The sequence below is a fragment of the Cetorhinus maximus genome, chromosome 22, assembly GCF_964194155.1.
Source record: "Cetorhinus maximus chromosome 22, sCetMax3.hap1.1, whole genome shotgun sequence".
Classification (NCBI taxonomy): Eukaryota; Metazoa; Chordata; class Chondrichthyes; order Lamniformes; family Cetorhinidae; genus Cetorhinus; species Cetorhinus maximus.
Window position 1 is genome coordinate 66,740,826 of NC_135900.1, and position 17,615 is coordinate 66,758,440.

Genomic DNA, 17,615 nt, shown 5'->3' on the forward strand with positions numbered 1-17,615 from the left:
GTTAAGGGGAGATTTAACAGAGGTGCTCGAAAGGATGAAGTGTTTTGATAAGGGTAAAAAAGGGGAAACAGTTTCCAGCAGCAGAAGGGTTGATAACCAGACAGTACAGGCGTAAGTTAATTGGCAAAACGAACCAGAGGAACAAAGGAATCATTTTCATACGAGATGTTGTGACCTGGATTTCACTACTTGAATGGGAGGTGGAAGCAAATTCAGTAGGAAACTCCAAAAAGAGAATTGAATAAATCCTTGATGGGAAATATATGTAGGGTTATGGTGAAAGGGCAGGGGAGTGGGGTTAATTAAAGTCAGCATAGCCACAATTGCCCGTTCTTCCCTGAGGGCTCCTTAAAATTGTCCAGATGAATGCCACAAGGCTTCCATTTGTTACATGCCATCTCTCAACTCACATAAAGACTCAAAACTACCCTTGTTGAATGCTCCAAAGACAGCTGCTCAAGCCTTATTTGTAGGAATGCTAAAGGCAATTGCTTAGATCATGTCCAAATTCTCCGAGCTAGCGTGCAAGAATTGCATACCAGATGCTCAAAGGTTTCTTGGATTGCAGTCCATTGTCGCCTGCACTCTGCCGTAAATGGTTCCATTTGAAGAAACACACTCCCACACCTGCCAGCAACCACTTTGTTTGAAATTAGATTTGCGTAGCTTGTTTCTGAGCTCACTCAGTCAAAGCGCCTGACCTCAGGATGGGTGGCTTGCTTCCATGTGAGATGAGAAGCCAGTGCATTTTCTTTCTCTGCTTAAAATATGCATTATACACACTGGCCTCATTCGAACATTAAAGAAGATGCAAATGTGGGGTTTGATTGGTAATTAAAACCCACTACACAGAGATTAGCAAAAAGGTATGATGCCTCTGGAAAATTCAGTCACTAAACATGTAATAGAACTACTATTGATTGTAGAGTGTGATCTTTAAAGTAACAGTTCTCCTGAGGCCAGTTAAGTCTGTTCAATGTCAACAGGAAGATATTTGGTAATGAGTGCAAGAAAAGATTTTACAATAACATTTACTCTGCAATATGTTTCTTCAAATATAAGCAATAATTTATTTTTTTTCATCTTCACAATAACCACATATTTATCTGACTACAGCATCGATTCCACTAGAGTACGAGTCACTCATCCACCTACACTTTACTTGGACAATACACTTTTAATTTACAGTCTAATTATACAATACATGGCTGAACAAATGTGAAAGTTAAAAGCTTGGATGTTAATAGTTTATGCTCCACTTGGCAGCAGAGAAAGTAAAGTTATGTAAAAGCTAGCACCGCAATGCATGTGGACAAGTATGCAAAGCTATTGGGGTTTGGCATTATAATTATAGTTTTAATAACATAAACATACATTACAAAAGAAACCTGTGTAATGATTAATGGACTTGTAATAAAGTCAGATTCTTAAGTTACATAGGCATAGTATCATATGAAATATGGCTCCTTTTTTTTTACAAATAACAGGATTGAAGATCATGGTTTAGATGATGGGAAGTTGTAACCTACAGACAAAGGTACCACAAATTGTAATACATTTTGTAAAAGTGATCGGTAACTGCTTGTAAAAACCATAATTAGATTAGAAGCAGTTCTCAGATAGAAAAAAGTGACATGCCACATTTAACGAGGCAATTGTATTCTACCTCAAATCGGTAGTGTCCTTATAAAAAGAGTCCCTTTCACACAGTAGTAACCGACAGGAAGGAATTGTAGATTCTTGTGCCATCTGGAGACTTGGCACCATGTGTCATTAGTTCTTGGATTGTCATCCAGTTGTCAAAGATTTTCTTGTTGCGCTTTCTCATCATTTTTCTGTGGCTCAGTTCGATAATGTTGACTTCCTTTTTCCCTTCACTGCCGCTCTGGGGGTTCTCCCTGAGGCACTCCAACCGGCTGCGCATCATGAACTCCCTCCGTCTCCGCTGCTCCTTGGCTCGCACCACGTGCTGCTTTCGCTCTTCCTTGCTCCAGTAGCGGCCAGTCTTCATCTCGCTCATGGCGTCATCGTCCGTGGTCATGCCGCAGCGCTCCTCCTTGATCTTTAAGGCACGTTCCTTGAGCAGGCGGTCCCGCACCGGCCGCTTTGTGATGTACCGAGTCCCGTCACTGCGAATCTTCACCTTCCACTCCATCTTGGACTCAGCCGTGGCTTTCTGAGAGTCTTTGCACATGCTCACTAGGCTGAGCTGACTATTGGCATACTCCACCGCAGACTTCTGTTGGATGAGCTGCATATAGCTCTGGTAGTGTCTCGCGTGGGCAGGTATGTTGACATGTCTGTACGGAGAGCTGTGGTACGGTGACAGATAGGGGATGTGCTGGCTGCTGCCTTTCTCCTGGTCTCCGGACTTGCTACCTTCTGTCACGTTCTCCGTGTCTTCTCCGGGCACGGCTGTTTCCGGAGTCTCTGAGGAGCTGCTCGCAGCAGGGCTGGCCTCTCTGCTGTTCTGCCTGGATGAAGCCTGAGCAGCTTCGATAGAGCTTCTCAGGTTCTTCTTGTTGGTGATGCTGATGATTCTTTGGAGCGAATTGTCTGGCGACCTGTCTACAGTCAAGGGTGTGCTGCGGCAGCTCTCCGCTGTGTTGTAGGCACTAGAGCTATCTTTGTCCGACTTTTCAGGGTGCTCCATGATGTCAGCCAGCTTTCCCCTTTGTGTGTCTATGCTGGTGTTGTAGTTCCTGAACCCACTGCCATGGATTGACCACACATCTCCATATTCCTCCCTCACTGTTTGCAGTTGGTGTGCCTGCATGATATTCTGGCACTCCAGTTCAATGTTCCTCAGTTCCTCATTGAGCATCTCCAGCTCCCGATCTACCACATCTTGTTGCCTCCTGCCACATTCTATTGTACTTGTGGAATAGTAAAGGTCAAACTGGCTTCGATTGCTCATCTTGCACTTCAGCTCCAGAAGCTCCTTGAACCTCTCACATTCTTCATCCTGAGTGCCCACAAAATCAGAGTCATTATATTCCCCAGATACAAAGCTCTCGTTGCACTGGAGCTCGCTGCTGCCCAGAGTGTCCTGGCTGTAGCCCAGATCCCGCTGACTTTGCAGTGAGGTGCTGTTCTGCTCCTCTCCCAGTATCTCCTGCTCTGAACTCTCGTCATTCCTCACACTCTCGTCCGTGCGGCCTAGACCACTGTCCTTCTCATGGTTATTCGAAGAGGTGGTTGCAGTGTCTGTTGTTCCACCATCTTCTTCATGCTTTTTCTGTGTTGATTAAGAAAAATATATTCAGATGCACAAAGTAAATGACCAGTTACTTTGAACAGCACTTGCCGTTACATAGCCCCTTTAACACAGAAAAACATCCTGCCAAAACATCAACACTGTGCCAAAGAGAGAAGTACTCGGAGTGACCAACACTCGGATCAACACATCATTGAAGAGTCCTAACGCGCTTCACAATCAATGCTGAAGCAGCTCATTGTATCATTCTTGGATCTGAATGTGAGTCTTTTCAAAGGTTGATTACATTAATGACCTGGACTTGGGTACACGGGGCATCATTTTAAAATTTGAAGATCGCACAATTTGGAAAAATTGTCAACATTAAGGACAAAAGTAGTAGACTTCAAGAGGATAAAGATAAAAGGAAAGACAAAGGTGAAAGAAGCAGACACATGCCAGGTGCAATTTTACACAGAGGCGTGAAGCATGCCTTCTGGATGAAAAAAATGAGAAGAGGCATTTTAAACTAAATGGTACAATTTTAAAGGGGTGAAACACAGAGAAACTTTGGGGTTTCTGTACATAAATCTTGGACAGTTGCAGGGGAAATAGATAAGGCTGTTTCAAAACATAAAGGACAATTGGTTGTATAAGTACAGCCAGAAAACAAGGAAGTTATACCAAAAGTTTCTAAATCACTGATTAGTCATTCTGGGCACTACAGGATGGGATGATGCTAATGTGGGTGCAGCAGAGATTTACTGGAATGGTACCAGCGATGAATGGCTTCAATTATGTAGAAGGGCTTGGGAAATTGGGATTTTTCTCTTACAGCAGTGAAGGTTAATAGGAGATTTATTAGAAGCAAAAAATCATGAAATGTTTTGATAGAGCAGGTAAGAAAATATTTCCAATAGCAGAGGGGTCAGTAAATGATGTAAGGTAATGATAAAAGAGCCAGAAATGGGATGAAGAGTTTTTTTTATGCAGCAAGTTATTATAATCTGAGTGCAGTACCTGAAAGGGTAGTGGAAGCAGGTTCAAGGATAACTTTCAAAGGGGATTGGATAAATCGTTGAAGGGGAGAATATTGCAGGGCTTTGGAGATAAAGCAGGCGAGTGGGACTGATTGGATAGCTCTTTCCAGCACAGGTACAATGGGATGAATAGCCTCCTTCCTTGCTATAAGATTCTATGATTGATAGCACTCAATGGTATGACAATCTTCCATTGTCCTTGTGGAGTGTGTGTCACAGTTGCTATGATTTAGATCTCTGATAACCAGGTCCTTTTGTACTGGACTTGGTACATAACTTTGTGTTCTGTAGTTAAGCAATAATCCTCAGCTGGAAAAGGCTTCATGTTTTAATTAATACCATAGCAAATATAGTCAGAGCATTGGGCTGTTGCAAGTTAGCTGAAATAGTGGAATATGCTCAAAAGCCTGTTTATTTCAATGCACGATAGCTTTAAACTTTATCACGGCTGCCACACGGTACCTTAAACAGAACAACTTGTGAGTGACCGATGCAGTTTCTGCCAGTTTGCTACATATTAATGCATGTGTGCATCTTAGATGGCATGTGCCACTGCTCAGCAATCTGCTTGGTATGAATGCAGGTCAAGCCTGAAAATTTTGAAGAGTAGGTTGGATGCCAATCCAAATTTAACAACTCCCTGTTTGAGATTGATCCAGTTGGCCCTATCGTACTGGCAACACTCACCGTTGGCATTCCTTTCAAGAGCACAGGAAACGACTACTTGGCTGCAGATCAAAGGATAATCAGACAAGTAAATTAGTTTCAAGTGATCAGGGGAGTCTTATCAGTGTTAGGTTTTATTCGGCATTATTTCCAGTTAGAGAGCAAATCCAGCGCCAGTTGGAAGTGAGATCATTAGGAACTGCAATGGGAGATCAGAACAGTTATCTGTCTTCTGGATTCCTGGTTGATTCCCATTGTGGCAAGGTAAAGCACCAATCGGAAGGACGGGACATTAACAGTATTTGATTATCTATCCCTCAATGTTAGCTGCCATACAGGGGAAAATCAGCAGCAGATGGTGGCTGGTAATCTGTTGCCTGAAGGACCATTTCCTCCTTGAGGAGTACTTCGTCTGTTGGACATTGAAAAGCTTAATTCAACATCTTGCTTGTGATATTTGCTAATTCCTGTTCGGAATATAGCAGAGAATTGGGACAATGACATGGAAATATGCTAATAAGGTCCTTAGCAAAGTGAGTCTGGCAGCCTCCAGTCAGTTAATAGAAGTGAACTTCTGGGGCAACACTTACCTCCCGTCGGGGGGGGAAGTGCGGGAGTGAGCGCGAGCGGGTGGGCTTCTGATCGGCGCCCCCAGTCGGGGGCGTGCCGCCATTTTACGTGGGTGAGCTATGCGCTCCCTGTGTGGGCAGGGGGGGATTCCCCCAGCCGGGAGTGCGCTCTTTCACGCATGCGCACGAAAGAGCGCACAGATCTCCTTGAGGCAAAGTGCTGCCTCAGGGAGGTCGGCTCCGATTTAAAACTTTGAATAAAGATTAGAAAAAAATTTCCCTGCCATGTCCCCTCGTGACATTGTCACATGAGTTGGGACATGTCCATAATTTTTATTATAAAATATTGTGCATTTTTTAAATCACACGTGAAACTTCATCCCGCCCGTGGATGAGGTTTCATGTTTTCTCACAAGCCCACCCGGGCTCCCGGCCTGCCTGCCAACCTTAGAGTTGGACGGGCAGGACCATTAATGAGTTCAATTGGTTTCTTAATGGCCTTAATAGGCCGTTGACAGGTCGGCAGGTGCGTATCCGACTCGGGTGTGCGCCCACTGAACTGACAATCTAAACGACGTGGGGTGACATTGGGACGCACGCCCGATGTCACCCCACGTCATTTTACACGTCGGTGAGCTGGCCCTGCCCCCACTCGCCAAGCGGAAGATGCTGGCCCTGCCCCCACTCGCCAAGCGGAAGATGCTGGCCCTGCCCCCACTCGCCAAGCGGAAGATGCTGGCCCTGCCCCCACTCGCCAAGCGGAAGATGCTGGCCCTGCCCCCACTCGCCAAGCGGAAGATGCTGGCCCTGCCCCCACTCGCCAAGCGGAAGATGCTGGCCCTGCCCCCACTCGCCAAGCGGAAGATGCTGGCCCTGCCCCCACTCGCCAAGCGGAAGATGCTGGCCCTGCCCCCACTCGCCAAGCGGAAGATGCTGGCCCTGCCCCCACTCGCCAAGCGGAAGATGCTGGCCCTGCCTGGAGTACAAAATTCCCAACACTGATTCACAGTCCCATTCCTTGTCTGAAAGAATAGCTGTCATAGCAAATGGAAGATGCAGTAAGGATTATTTTTCTGAGTTTAGGGTTGAAGTACATTATTAGTCTAGAACGGAGAGGCTGTGCTCTGTATCTAACCTATGGGGAAAGGGCCGGGGAATGAGACTAGTTGAGTTGGTCTTGCAGAGCCAGCATGGTGGACACAATGGGCTGAAAGGCCTCCTTTTGTGCTGTAACTATTCAATGATTCTAGAACCTGTACTATTTGACTCAGGCTTGGGGGCCTGACATAAAAAAGAGCTTTCCATCTCATATGAGTTAGGTTGAGGAAAAAGCCTTACCAAAAAGGAAAAATAATACGTAATTCCTAACAAAAATCATGGCCGTACCAAGAGTATATTGGCTATTTGCTCTATTAAGGATGACTCAGTTGGTTGATATAACAGGACTGTCAGAAGCATATTGGTCTGAAGGACAGAAATGTTTGTTAAAAGGAATGTCACCTAGGGCAAGGTTGAGAGCTGTTTTACTATAAATCTATCTACCGTTGGCACTTAAATGTAAGAATAAATATCATATAATATCATTGATGACAAATGGCAGATGCCTGTCTGCTCATAGGCTTTTGTGAATGTTACCTGCTCAAGGCCAGTAGCTGTGAACTGCATCGCCTGATTGTGTTGTTCTTCCAACATATCCATATGTAGCTCATCAAGAAAATCATTCCGGTCATCATCAAGCCATCCCTCATCCAACTAATAGAAATATAAAGAAGAAATATAGAGAAGAAAAGATGTCGCAAAACAACCACTAAACAGTACAAGTTCTCGCGAAAGAATAAGCAAATCTAAAGCCGACTGGACAAATGCGAGATACGGGTGCTTGCGAGGTCCTGAATATGTTTCCAGGAATTCTTTGTTGCACTTATCACGTTTAGAACTTTATTGTGGAGTTGCATCAATGTCCATCAGAGGGAGCTACTCATAGTTGTAACATGGTCATGCATTAAGTCCACAAGCCAGAGGGTCAGGGATAAGAGGCACAAACCAGAGGGTCAGGAATAAGAGGCAGCCCTTTTTTAAAGGAGTGTTATTCCTTCAATTTTATCACACACAATATTATCAATAAAACCAATTTAAGTACTTGTGGTGCGTAATGGATTTTCAAAAGGTGTGTTTCACAAGAGGTTTGTTAGTTTAGCTTGTTTTTATTCATTTATGGGATGTGGGCATCACTGGCTAGGCCATCATTTATTGCTGATCCCTAATTGCCCTTCTTCAGAGGGCAGTTAAGAATCAACCACATTAGGGAACCAAATGGGTTTTTACAACAAACAACAATGGTTTCATGGTCATCCATGATTCCAGATTTTTATTGAATTCAAATTCCACCATCTGCCATGGCAGGATTCGAACCCTGGTCCCCAGAGCATTACCCTAGGTCTCTGAATTATTAGTCTAACAACAATACCGCTATGCCATCACCTCCCCTTGAGAGGTATAAGAAGAAATGCAGTAGCATGAATAGGAAGTAAGTTGACAGACAGGAAACCCAGAGTTGAGGTAAATGACTTTGCTCAGATTGAAGGATAGGTTGAAGTGGTGTGTCCCTCAGATCAGGTCTGGAACTATTTTTCAGAATAACGCCTCAACTGGGCTGGGAGGGGCTCTTGCAGAAAGCGTAAATAGGTTGGTCATAAGGACTTCAAACAAGTAAATGCGGGCAGGTCTCAAACGGAAAAGTTAGCACATGTAATAGTTTGAAAGCAAATAAAAGAGTAGAGTGACAATCAGAAATTATTCTTTGGGCACAGCAGCTAAAGGGAAAACCAAAAGATGTAAAACAATTAAACCAGGAGAGAGAAATAGGAAATTTGTGAATGAAACATAAGAGCAGAAGGACAGGTTAGAGTGTGTGGCCCAAATAAGTTCTTCATATCAATGCATGGGGCATAAGGCATTAACTGAATGCACTGCTGCTGCAAATTCAACTTGGAGGCTACAATATGGTAGCCATTCCTGAGACATGGCTACAAGACAGTCAGGACGGGAAACTGAATATACCAGGTTATAGTGTCTACAGGAAGAATAGGGAATCTGATAGTGATTAGCATTAGTGGGCATTGTGCATAGGCCTCCTGGTAGCAGCTGTAAAGTAGCGGAATTGCATTAATGCAGAGATCAGACAACCATGCAGCTAAGGCAGCATGGCTTTAAATGAGAGATTTTATTCCATATAGATTGTGATAAGCAGGCTAGTTTGAAACAGAGACAAAGGAAGATGCTATGCTTGGGTAACACAGCTTTCAATGAAATGAGACAGAGGCTGTCCATAGCAAACTGGGTAAACCTATTAGTGGGGAAAATGACAGATAATTGGGACGGTGCTCAAAAAAAATTTTATTAACATGTTGCAGAGCTAATTTATTAATGCCAAAAGCTCTACATGTCAAAAAACAGCCATGGGCAACTAAAGAAACAAAGGACAACATAAAGTTAAAGAAAAAGAATATCAAATTTAAAAAAAACACACACATCATGGTGAATGGGAAAGATACAAAGAACATTAAAGGGTGACATAACAGATAGTAAAATCTCCAAAAATCAACATGAAAAGAAACCTACGAGAGATATAAAAGTCAATGCAAATAACTTTTACAATTAGGTTAGGAAAAAGCCAATGTTTAAGAGCAAGAGCAGCTTCTTAAAATCTAATAACGGTGGTAGTATGAAAATAAGAAAATGGCAGACATAAATAATTACTTTCCATCAGTATTTAGAGTAGAGGGAGGAGGCTATCATATTGGACATCCCAAGGAAACTAATAATGAATCAAGGACAGGACTTAAGCAAATTAACAGTAACGAATAAAATAAATGGCACAAAAGAGTGAGAAATCCTCAGGACCAGATGGTTTCCACTCCGGTGTTTAAATGAAGTGGTGAGAACACTGCAGATGTCCTTTGATTTTCCGAAGTTCTCTCAATTCAGGAACCATTCTTTTAGATTGGAAAATTGTATGTTACTATGCAATTTAAGAAAGGAGAGAGAGGGAAACCATGGAATTATAGACCAGATAGATGGATATCTGCTGTCAGGAAATTGCTAAGAGTCTATAAGTAAGGATAAATTGTTTGAACACCATGAAGATTTTCATCAGAGCATGGATCTGTAAAAGGTAGGCCATGCTTGACAAACCTGATTGAATTTTTTTGAAGAGGTGACTGAAGTAACAGCGGGGAATGCCTGTGGATGTTATTTACATGGACTCCCGGAAGGCATTTAATAAAGTCGCTCATAAGAGACTGTTAACTAAATTAGATGTTCATGGGATTGAAGGCAAATTGTTGACCTGGTGAGAAATTGGCTGAGTGGCAGGAGACAGAGTAGGGATAATGGGCAGGCGCCTAAATTGGCAGGGTGTGACAAATGGTATCCCACAATGATCTGTGTTGTTGTCACAACCTCACTGTATTCATTAATGACTTAGATGGAGAGTCACTTATTCAGGTACGCGATGATACAAAGATAGATGGTATTGTAAGCAATGTAGATAGAAGCATAAAATTAAAGAGATATTAATAGATTAAGTGAATTGGCAAAACTGCAGCAAATTAATTTCAAAAAGGCAAGTACGAGCTTTGGTCCACTTTGGACCTGAAAAGGATACTCTCTAAATGGCGAAATCAATAACACTAAATTCACAGAAATGATCAAACTGGGGGGGCGGGGAGGGATAGTCAATACTCCTACAAATTACAGGAGGATATTAATAAACTTGTAGAATAGGCAAATAATTGGCAAATGAAGTTCAACACAGTAAATTGCGAGGTAGTACATTTTGGTAGGAGGAATAGAGAGTTGTTACTTAGAAATAACTAGGCAGGGTAGAGGAACAGAGGGACCTTAGAGCGCAAATTCACTAATCCCTGAAAATTGTGCCACAGGTTTGCACGGCCATTAAAAAAACAAACCAAGCCCTAGGCTTTATATCTTGAGGGATAGAATTGAGAAGAAAGGAAGTTATGCTAAACCTGTATTGAACCTTGGTTCACCCACAGTGGGTGTTGTTCTTGTGGCCATATTATAAAAAGGATATAGTGGCACTGGAGAGGGTGTGGATAAGATTTATAAAAATGACCCAGAAACGTATACATAGCAAGAAAGGACTTGATCTTGAAAGGCGGCGGCTGAGGGGTGACATAATAGGTCTTTAAATTTTTATGAAAGGTTTTGATCGAGTGGATAGAGAAAGGATGCTTCCTCTTGCGGGGAAGAGCATAACTAGAGGGCATCCATATAAAATAGTCAACAAGAAATCCAATAGGGAATTCGGAACTCTTCACCAGAGAGTGGTAAAAATGTGGAATTCAGTACCGCAGGGGAGCGGTCAAGACAAATAATAAAGACGCATCTTAAGGAGAAACTAGACACGCATTGGAGGGAGAAGGGAATAGATGTTCATGATGGTAGATTTAGATGAGAAAAGATAAGAGGCTTGAGTGAAGCATAAACAGAGGCTTGGACTGATTGGCTGAATAGCATTTTTGTGCTGTATATCCTATGTAAAAAAACTGGTGGAGCTCCAAAACATTTTGGGGGGTGGGGAGTGGTGGGGACCAAGGAGTCCATGTTCTTGGATCATTAAAATGTCACAGACAGCAAGGTTCCCTCCTTTTTGTTTTCATTTAAGTGCACAGGCACTAAATTTCTTTGTATGGCTGCACAGAAACATTCAATTAAAGGTGCCAACTCATACACAGCCTCTGTGGAAACTTACTGGCTGCTGCATGGCTGCACAGCTTAAAAGGGAACATTTCTGGACAGGGACAAAATATAATCAAAAAGGCTAATGGAACATTGGTCTTTATATCTAGAGGATTAGAATACAAGGGGTAGATGTCAGCCTATAGCTATAAAAAGGCCCTGGTTAGACCAAATCCAGTATACTATGAGCAGTTGAGGGCACCATACTTTATGAAGGATTGGAGGGAGTGCAGGAAAGATTTACTATATGATTTACTATATATGAAATATACTTAGACTCTAAGCCACTGGTGTGGGCAAGCCAGCGGGCATCAGTGCTGGTCCCCAGCCCGATTGAATGGGGGAGGGTTAGTGGCAGGAAGGGCATCCAGTTGTCAGATCACCCAAATCCAAAAAGCGATGGTTGATATGTAGGGTGATCAATCAGCATTGTGGCAAACCTATGTGTCATTGGAAAAGCTGAAAGAAGGAGAGAAGAAGAGACTCCAAGCGTTAAATTATGAGGAGGGATTACACAAACTAAGGCTATATTTCAAGGAATTTAGAAGAATAAGGGGTGATTTGGTCAAAAGTTTTCAAGATAACAAGTATATATAGAGAAACTGTTCCTCCTGCTGTTTGGAAAGTCTAGGATGCGGGGCATGGTCCAAACATTTATAGCCAGACCTTTCAGGAGTTAAATTAGGAAAAACTCTAACACACAGGGTGGGGAAGTTTGGAACTCTCTCCTACAATGGCAGTTGATGCTGGATCAATTGTCAATTTTAAATCAGAGACTGAGCCTCTGATTTCAGTTTGAAATCAGTTTAAAACAGCGAGAGGAGAGCCGGGGGTTTTACAGTTTAAAACAGCGAGAGGAGAGCCGGGAGTTTTACAGTTTAAAACAGTGAGAGGAGAGCCAGGAGTTTTACAGTTTAAAACAGTGAGAGGGGAGCCGGGGGCTTTACAGTTTAAAACAGCGAGAGGAGAGCCGGGATTTTCACTGTTTAAAACAGCGAGAGGAGAGCCGGGAGTTTTACAGTTTAAAACAGTGAGAGGGGAGCCGGGGGTTTTACAGTTTAAAACAGCGAGAGGAGAGCCGGGAGTTTCACTGTTTAAAACAGCAAGAGGAGAGCCAGGAGTTTCACAGTTTAAAACAGCGAGGGGAGAGCTGGGAGTTTTACAGTTTAAAACAGTGAGAGGGGAGCCGGGGGTTTTACAGTTTAAAACAGCGAGAGGAGAGCCGGGAGTTTCACTGTTTAAAACAGCAAGAGGAGAGCCAGGAGTTTCACAGTTTAAAACAGTGAGGGGAGAGCTGGGGGTTTCACTGTTTAAAACAGCGAGAGGAGAGCCGGGAGTTTCACAGTTTAAAACAGCAAGAGGAGAGCCGGGAGTTTCACAGTTTAAAACAGCGAGAGGAGAGCCGGGAGTTTCACTGTTTAAAACAGCGAGAGGAGAGCCGGGGGTTTCACTGTTTAAAACAGCGAGAGGAGGGCCGGGAGTTTCACTGTTTAAAACAGCAAGAGGAGAGCCGGGAGTTTCACTGTTTAAAACAGCGAGAGGAGAGCCGGGAGTTTTTACAGTTTAAAACAGCAAGAGGAGAGCCGGGGGTTTTATAGTTTAAAACAGCGAGAGGAGAGCCGCGAGTTTTTACAGTTTAAAACAGCGAGAGGAGAGCCGGGGGTTTTACAGTTTAAAACAGTGAGAGGAGAGCCGGGGGTTTTACAGTTTAAAACAGCGAGAGGAGGGCCAGGAGTTTCACTGTTTAAAACAACGAGAGGAGAGCCGGGGGTTTTACAGTTTAAAACAGCGAGAGGAGAGCCGGGAGTTTTACAGTTTAAAACGGCGAGAGGCGAGCCGGGAGTTTTACAGTTTAAAACAGCGAGAGGAGAGCCGGGAGTTTTACAGTTTAAAACAGCGAGAGGAGAGCCGGGAGTTTTACAGTTTAAAACAGCGAGAGGAGGGCCGGGAGTTTCACTGTTTAAAACAACGAGAGGAGAGCCGGGAGTTTTTACAGTTTAAAACAGCGAGAGGAGAGCCGGGAGTTTTACAGTTTAAAACAGTGAGAGGGGAGCCGGGAGTTTTACAGTTTAAAACAGCGAGAGGAGAGCCGGGGGTTTTACAGTTTAAAACAGCGAGAGGAGAGCCGGGAGTTTCACTGTTTAAAACAGCGAGAGGAGAGCCGGGAGTTTCACTGTTTAAAGCAGCGAGAGGAGAGCCGGGAGTTTCACTGTTTAAAACAGCGTGAGGAGAGCCGGGAGTTTCACTGTTTAAAGCAGCGAGAGGAGAGCCAGGAGTTTCACTGTTTAAAACAGCGAGAGGAGAGCCGGGAAGTTTCACTGTTTAAAACCGCGAGAGGAGAGCCGGGATTTTCACTGTTTAAAACGGCGAGAGGAGAGCCGGGAGTTTCACTGTTTAAAGCGGTGAGAGGAGAGCCGGCAGTTTTACAGTTTAAAACAGCGAGAGGAGAGCCGGGAGTTTCACTGTTTAAAGCGGTGAAAGGAGAGCCGGCAGTTTTACATTTTAAAACGGCGAGAGAAGAGCCGGGAGTTTCACTGTTTAAAGCAGCGAGAGGAGAGCCGGGATTTTCACTGTTTAAAACAGCGAGAGGAGTGCCGGGAGTTTCACTGTTTAAAACGGCGAGAGGAGAGCCTGGAGTTTTACAGTTTAAAACAGTGAGAGGAGAGCCGGGAGTTTCACTGTTTAAAGCAGTGAGAGGAGAGCCGGGAGTTTCACTGTTTAAAGCAGCGAGAGGAGAGCCGGGACACACAGAGAGCGGACCTGCATGAGAAGGGCAGCGGCAGCGGGAGATCAAAACCGGTGGCACAGAATCCCTTCAACCTGTTTCTACCTGTCAGAGCCAGAGTGTGACCTTACAGGAAAACAGGTAGGTGATTGGGGGGTATCTCTTCCATGTCAAGTGGTTTAAATCAGGGGACATTATTACAGCTGAAGAGTACAGTTAAGAAATTCACTTATAAAATATTTAACATCCAAATGAATTAATGAAATAAGAATAGAGATGACTGGGCAGACGATGTGTTGCAGCTGTGGTATGTGGAGGCTGGTGGACACCGGTACGACCCATGGTGACCACATCTGCAGCAAGTGTTGGCTGCTCGAGGAACTTTGGCTCAGAGTTGATGAGCTGGAGACTGAACTGCGGACATATCAGGGAGGGGGAGAGTTATCTGGACACTGTGTTTCAGGAGGCAGTCACACCTCTTAGATTAATTACATCAAATTTAGTCCATGGTCAGGGAGAGGAGGGTGTGACTGTGAGTGAGGTAAGTATGGGGATCCAGAATTTAGTTTTGGAGGAGCCTAAGCCGGTGCCCTTGTCCAATAGGTACGAGGTTCTTGCCCCCAGTGTGGACGAGGGCACAGATTGCAGGGAGGATGAGCAACTACGAGCAGCTCTGGGCTAAATTAAAAAGCAGAGCCACAGAAATTAGAACCAGAATAAGTATAATGGTAAAAAGCCGAAGCTTAAGGCTCTTTATCTGAATGCACGCAGCATTTGTAACAAGATAGATGAGTTGGTGGCACAGGTAGGAATAAATGGATATGACTTGATAACTATTACAGAGACATGGTTGCAGGATGACCAAACTGGGAACTCAATATTCAAGAGTATTCGACATTCCGGAAAAATAGGCAAAAAGCAAAAGGAGGTGGGTAGCTTTCTTGATAAAGGAAGGTTATCAGTGTGGCGGTGAGTAGTGATATAGGTGCAATAGATTGTGATGTGGAATCAGCTTGGGTGGAAATAAGGAATAGCAAGGGGATGAAGTCACGGGTGGGAGTCGTCTATAGGTCCCGAAGAGTTGCCTTACTGTAGGACAAAGTATAAATCGGGAAATAATGGAGGTGTGTGAGAAGGGCGCTAAAATTATCATGGGTGATTTAATCTGCATATTGGCAGGGATAACATGGAAGACGAATTTGTAGAGTGCATCAGGAATTGTTTCTTAGTGCAATACATTGCAGAACCTACCTGAGAACAGGCTATTTTAGATCTAGTAATGTGCAATGAGGTAGGATTAATAAGAGATCTTGTAGTTAAGGATCCTCTCGGGGATAGCAATCACGACATGGTAGAATTTCAAATTCAGTTTGAGGGCGAGCAACTCAGATCTCAAACCAGTGTCCTCAACTTAAATATGGGCAATTGCAGAGGTATGAAGAAAGAATTGTCTAAAGCGGGCTGGCAAAATAGACTAAGGGGAAGGTCAGTGGATGAGCAGTGGCAGACATTTAAGCAGATATTTCATAATGCTCAGCAAAAATTTATTCCGGTCAAAAAGAATGACTCGATGAGAAGGATGAACCACCTGTGGTTAACAAAGGTGGTCAAGGAGAGTATCCAATCGAAAACTAAGGCATACAAAGTGGTGAAAACTAGTGGTAGGCCAGAGGATTGGGAATTTTTTAGGAACCAGCTGCGGATGACTAAAAAGCTAATAAAGAGGGAGAAAATTGTATATGAATGTAAATTGGCAAGAAATATAAGGGTATATAAAAAGAGAGTTGCTAAAGTGAGCCTGGGACCCTTGGGAGGATGCGACTGGAGAATGATAATGGGGAACAGAGAAATGGCAGATAATTTAAACCAATTAAACCAATATTTTACACTGGTCTTCATGGTAGAGGACACTATAACACTCCAAAGATATCAGATAAGCGAGGAGCTAATGGGAGGAAAGATCTTGTAACAGTCTCTATCACAAGGGACAAAGTATTTGAGAAATTAATGGGACTAAAGGCAGACAAGTCACCAGGGCCTGATGGCCTGCATCCAAGGGTTTTAAAGGAAGTGGCTGGAGAGATAGTGGAGGCATTGGTCAAAATATTCCAGAACTCACTGGATTTCGGGAGGGTCCCAACAGAATGGAAAACCGCTAATGTGACACCCCTGTTCAAGAAGGGAGGGAGACAAAAAGCAGGAAACTATAGTCCAGTCAACCTAACATCTGCTAGAGTCCATTATTAAGGAAGAAATAGCAGGACATTTAAAAAAGCTTAATGCAATCAAACAGAGTCAACATGGTTTTGTGAAAGGGAAATCATGTCTGACAAATTTACTTGAGTTCTTTGAGGATATAACAAGCAAAGTTGATAAAAGGGAACTGGTAGATAAGACATAGGAGCAGAAATTAGGCCATTCGGCCCATCGAGTCTGCTCCGCCATTCAATCATGGCTGATAAGTTTCTCAACCCCATTCTCCCACCTTCTCCCCGTAACCTTTGATCCCCTTACCAATCAAGAACCTATCTATCTCAGTCTTAAATACACTCAATGACCTGGCCTGCACAGCCTTCTGTGGCAATGAAATCCATAGATTCACCACTCTCTGGCTAAAGAAGTTTCTCCTCATCTCTGTTCTAAAAGGTCTTCCCTTTACTTTGAGGCTGTGGCCTCGGGTCCTAGTCTCTCCTACTAATGGAAACATCTTCCCCACGTCCACTCTATCCAGGCCTTTCAGTATTCTGTAAGTTTCAATCAGATCCCCCCTCATCCTTCTAATCTCCATCGAGTATAGGCCCAGAGTCCTCAAACGTTCCTCATATGTTAAGCCTTTCATTCCTGGGATCGTTTTCGTGAACCTCCTCTGGACCCTCTCCAGGGCCAGAACATCCTTCCTGAGATACGGGGCCCAAAATTGCTCACAATATTCTAAATGTGGTCTGACCAGAGCCTTATAAAGCCTCAGCAGCACATCCCTGCTTTTATATTCTATTCCTCTCAAAATAAATGCCAACATTGCATTTGCTTTCCTAACTATCGACTCAACCTGCAAGTTAACCTTAAGAGAATCCTGGACTAGGACTCCCAAGTCCCTTTGCACTCCAGATTTCTGAATTCTCTCCCCATTTAGAAAATAGTCTATGCCTCTATTCTTCCTACCAAAGTGCATGACTTCACACTTCCCCACGTTGTATTCCATCTGTCACTTCTTTACCCATTCTCCTAATCTGTCCAAATCCTTCTGCAGCCTCCCCGCCTCCTCAATACTACCTGTCCCTCCACCTATCTTTGTATCATCTGCAAACTTAGCCAGGATGCCCTCAGTTCCTTCATCTACATCATTAATGTATAAAGTGAAAAGTTGTGGTCCCAACACTGACCCCTGAGGAACTCCACTAGTCACCGGCCGCCATCCTGAGAAGGACCCCCTTATCCCCACTCTCTGCCTCCTGCCAGACAGCCAATCTTCTATCCATGCTAGTACCTTGCCTCTAACACCATGGGCTCTTATCTTACTGAGCAGCCTCCTGTGCGGCATCTTGTCAAAGGCCTTCTGGAAGTCTAAGTAGATAACATCCATTGGCTCTCCTTTGTCTAACCTACTCATTACCTCCTCAAAAGAATTCTAACAGATTTGTCAGGCATGACCTCCC

At 43.8% G+C, this 17,615-nt stretch overlaps 1 protein-coding gene across 1 annotated transcript in view; it reads right to left on the bottom strand.

Moving 5' to 3' along the window:
- Nucleotides 1-1,046: 1,046 nt before the first annotated feature.
- Nucleotides 1,047-17,615, bottom strand: part of pdzrn4 (PDZ domain containing ring finger 4) — a 462,929-nt gene continuing 446,360 nt past the window's right edge. The window contains exons 9-10 of the mRNA XM_078568472.1: nucleotides 7,107-7,223; nucleotides 1,047-3,238 (exon numbers count right to left, since the gene is read on the bottom strand). Of these exons, the coding sequence (XP_078424598.1) occupies nucleotides 1,703-3,238; nucleotides 7,107-7,223 (1,653 nt within the window). The 3' untranslated portion in view covers nucleotides 1,047-1,702. The remainder of the gene's footprint in view (nucleotides 3,239-7,106; nucleotides 7,224-17,615) is intronic.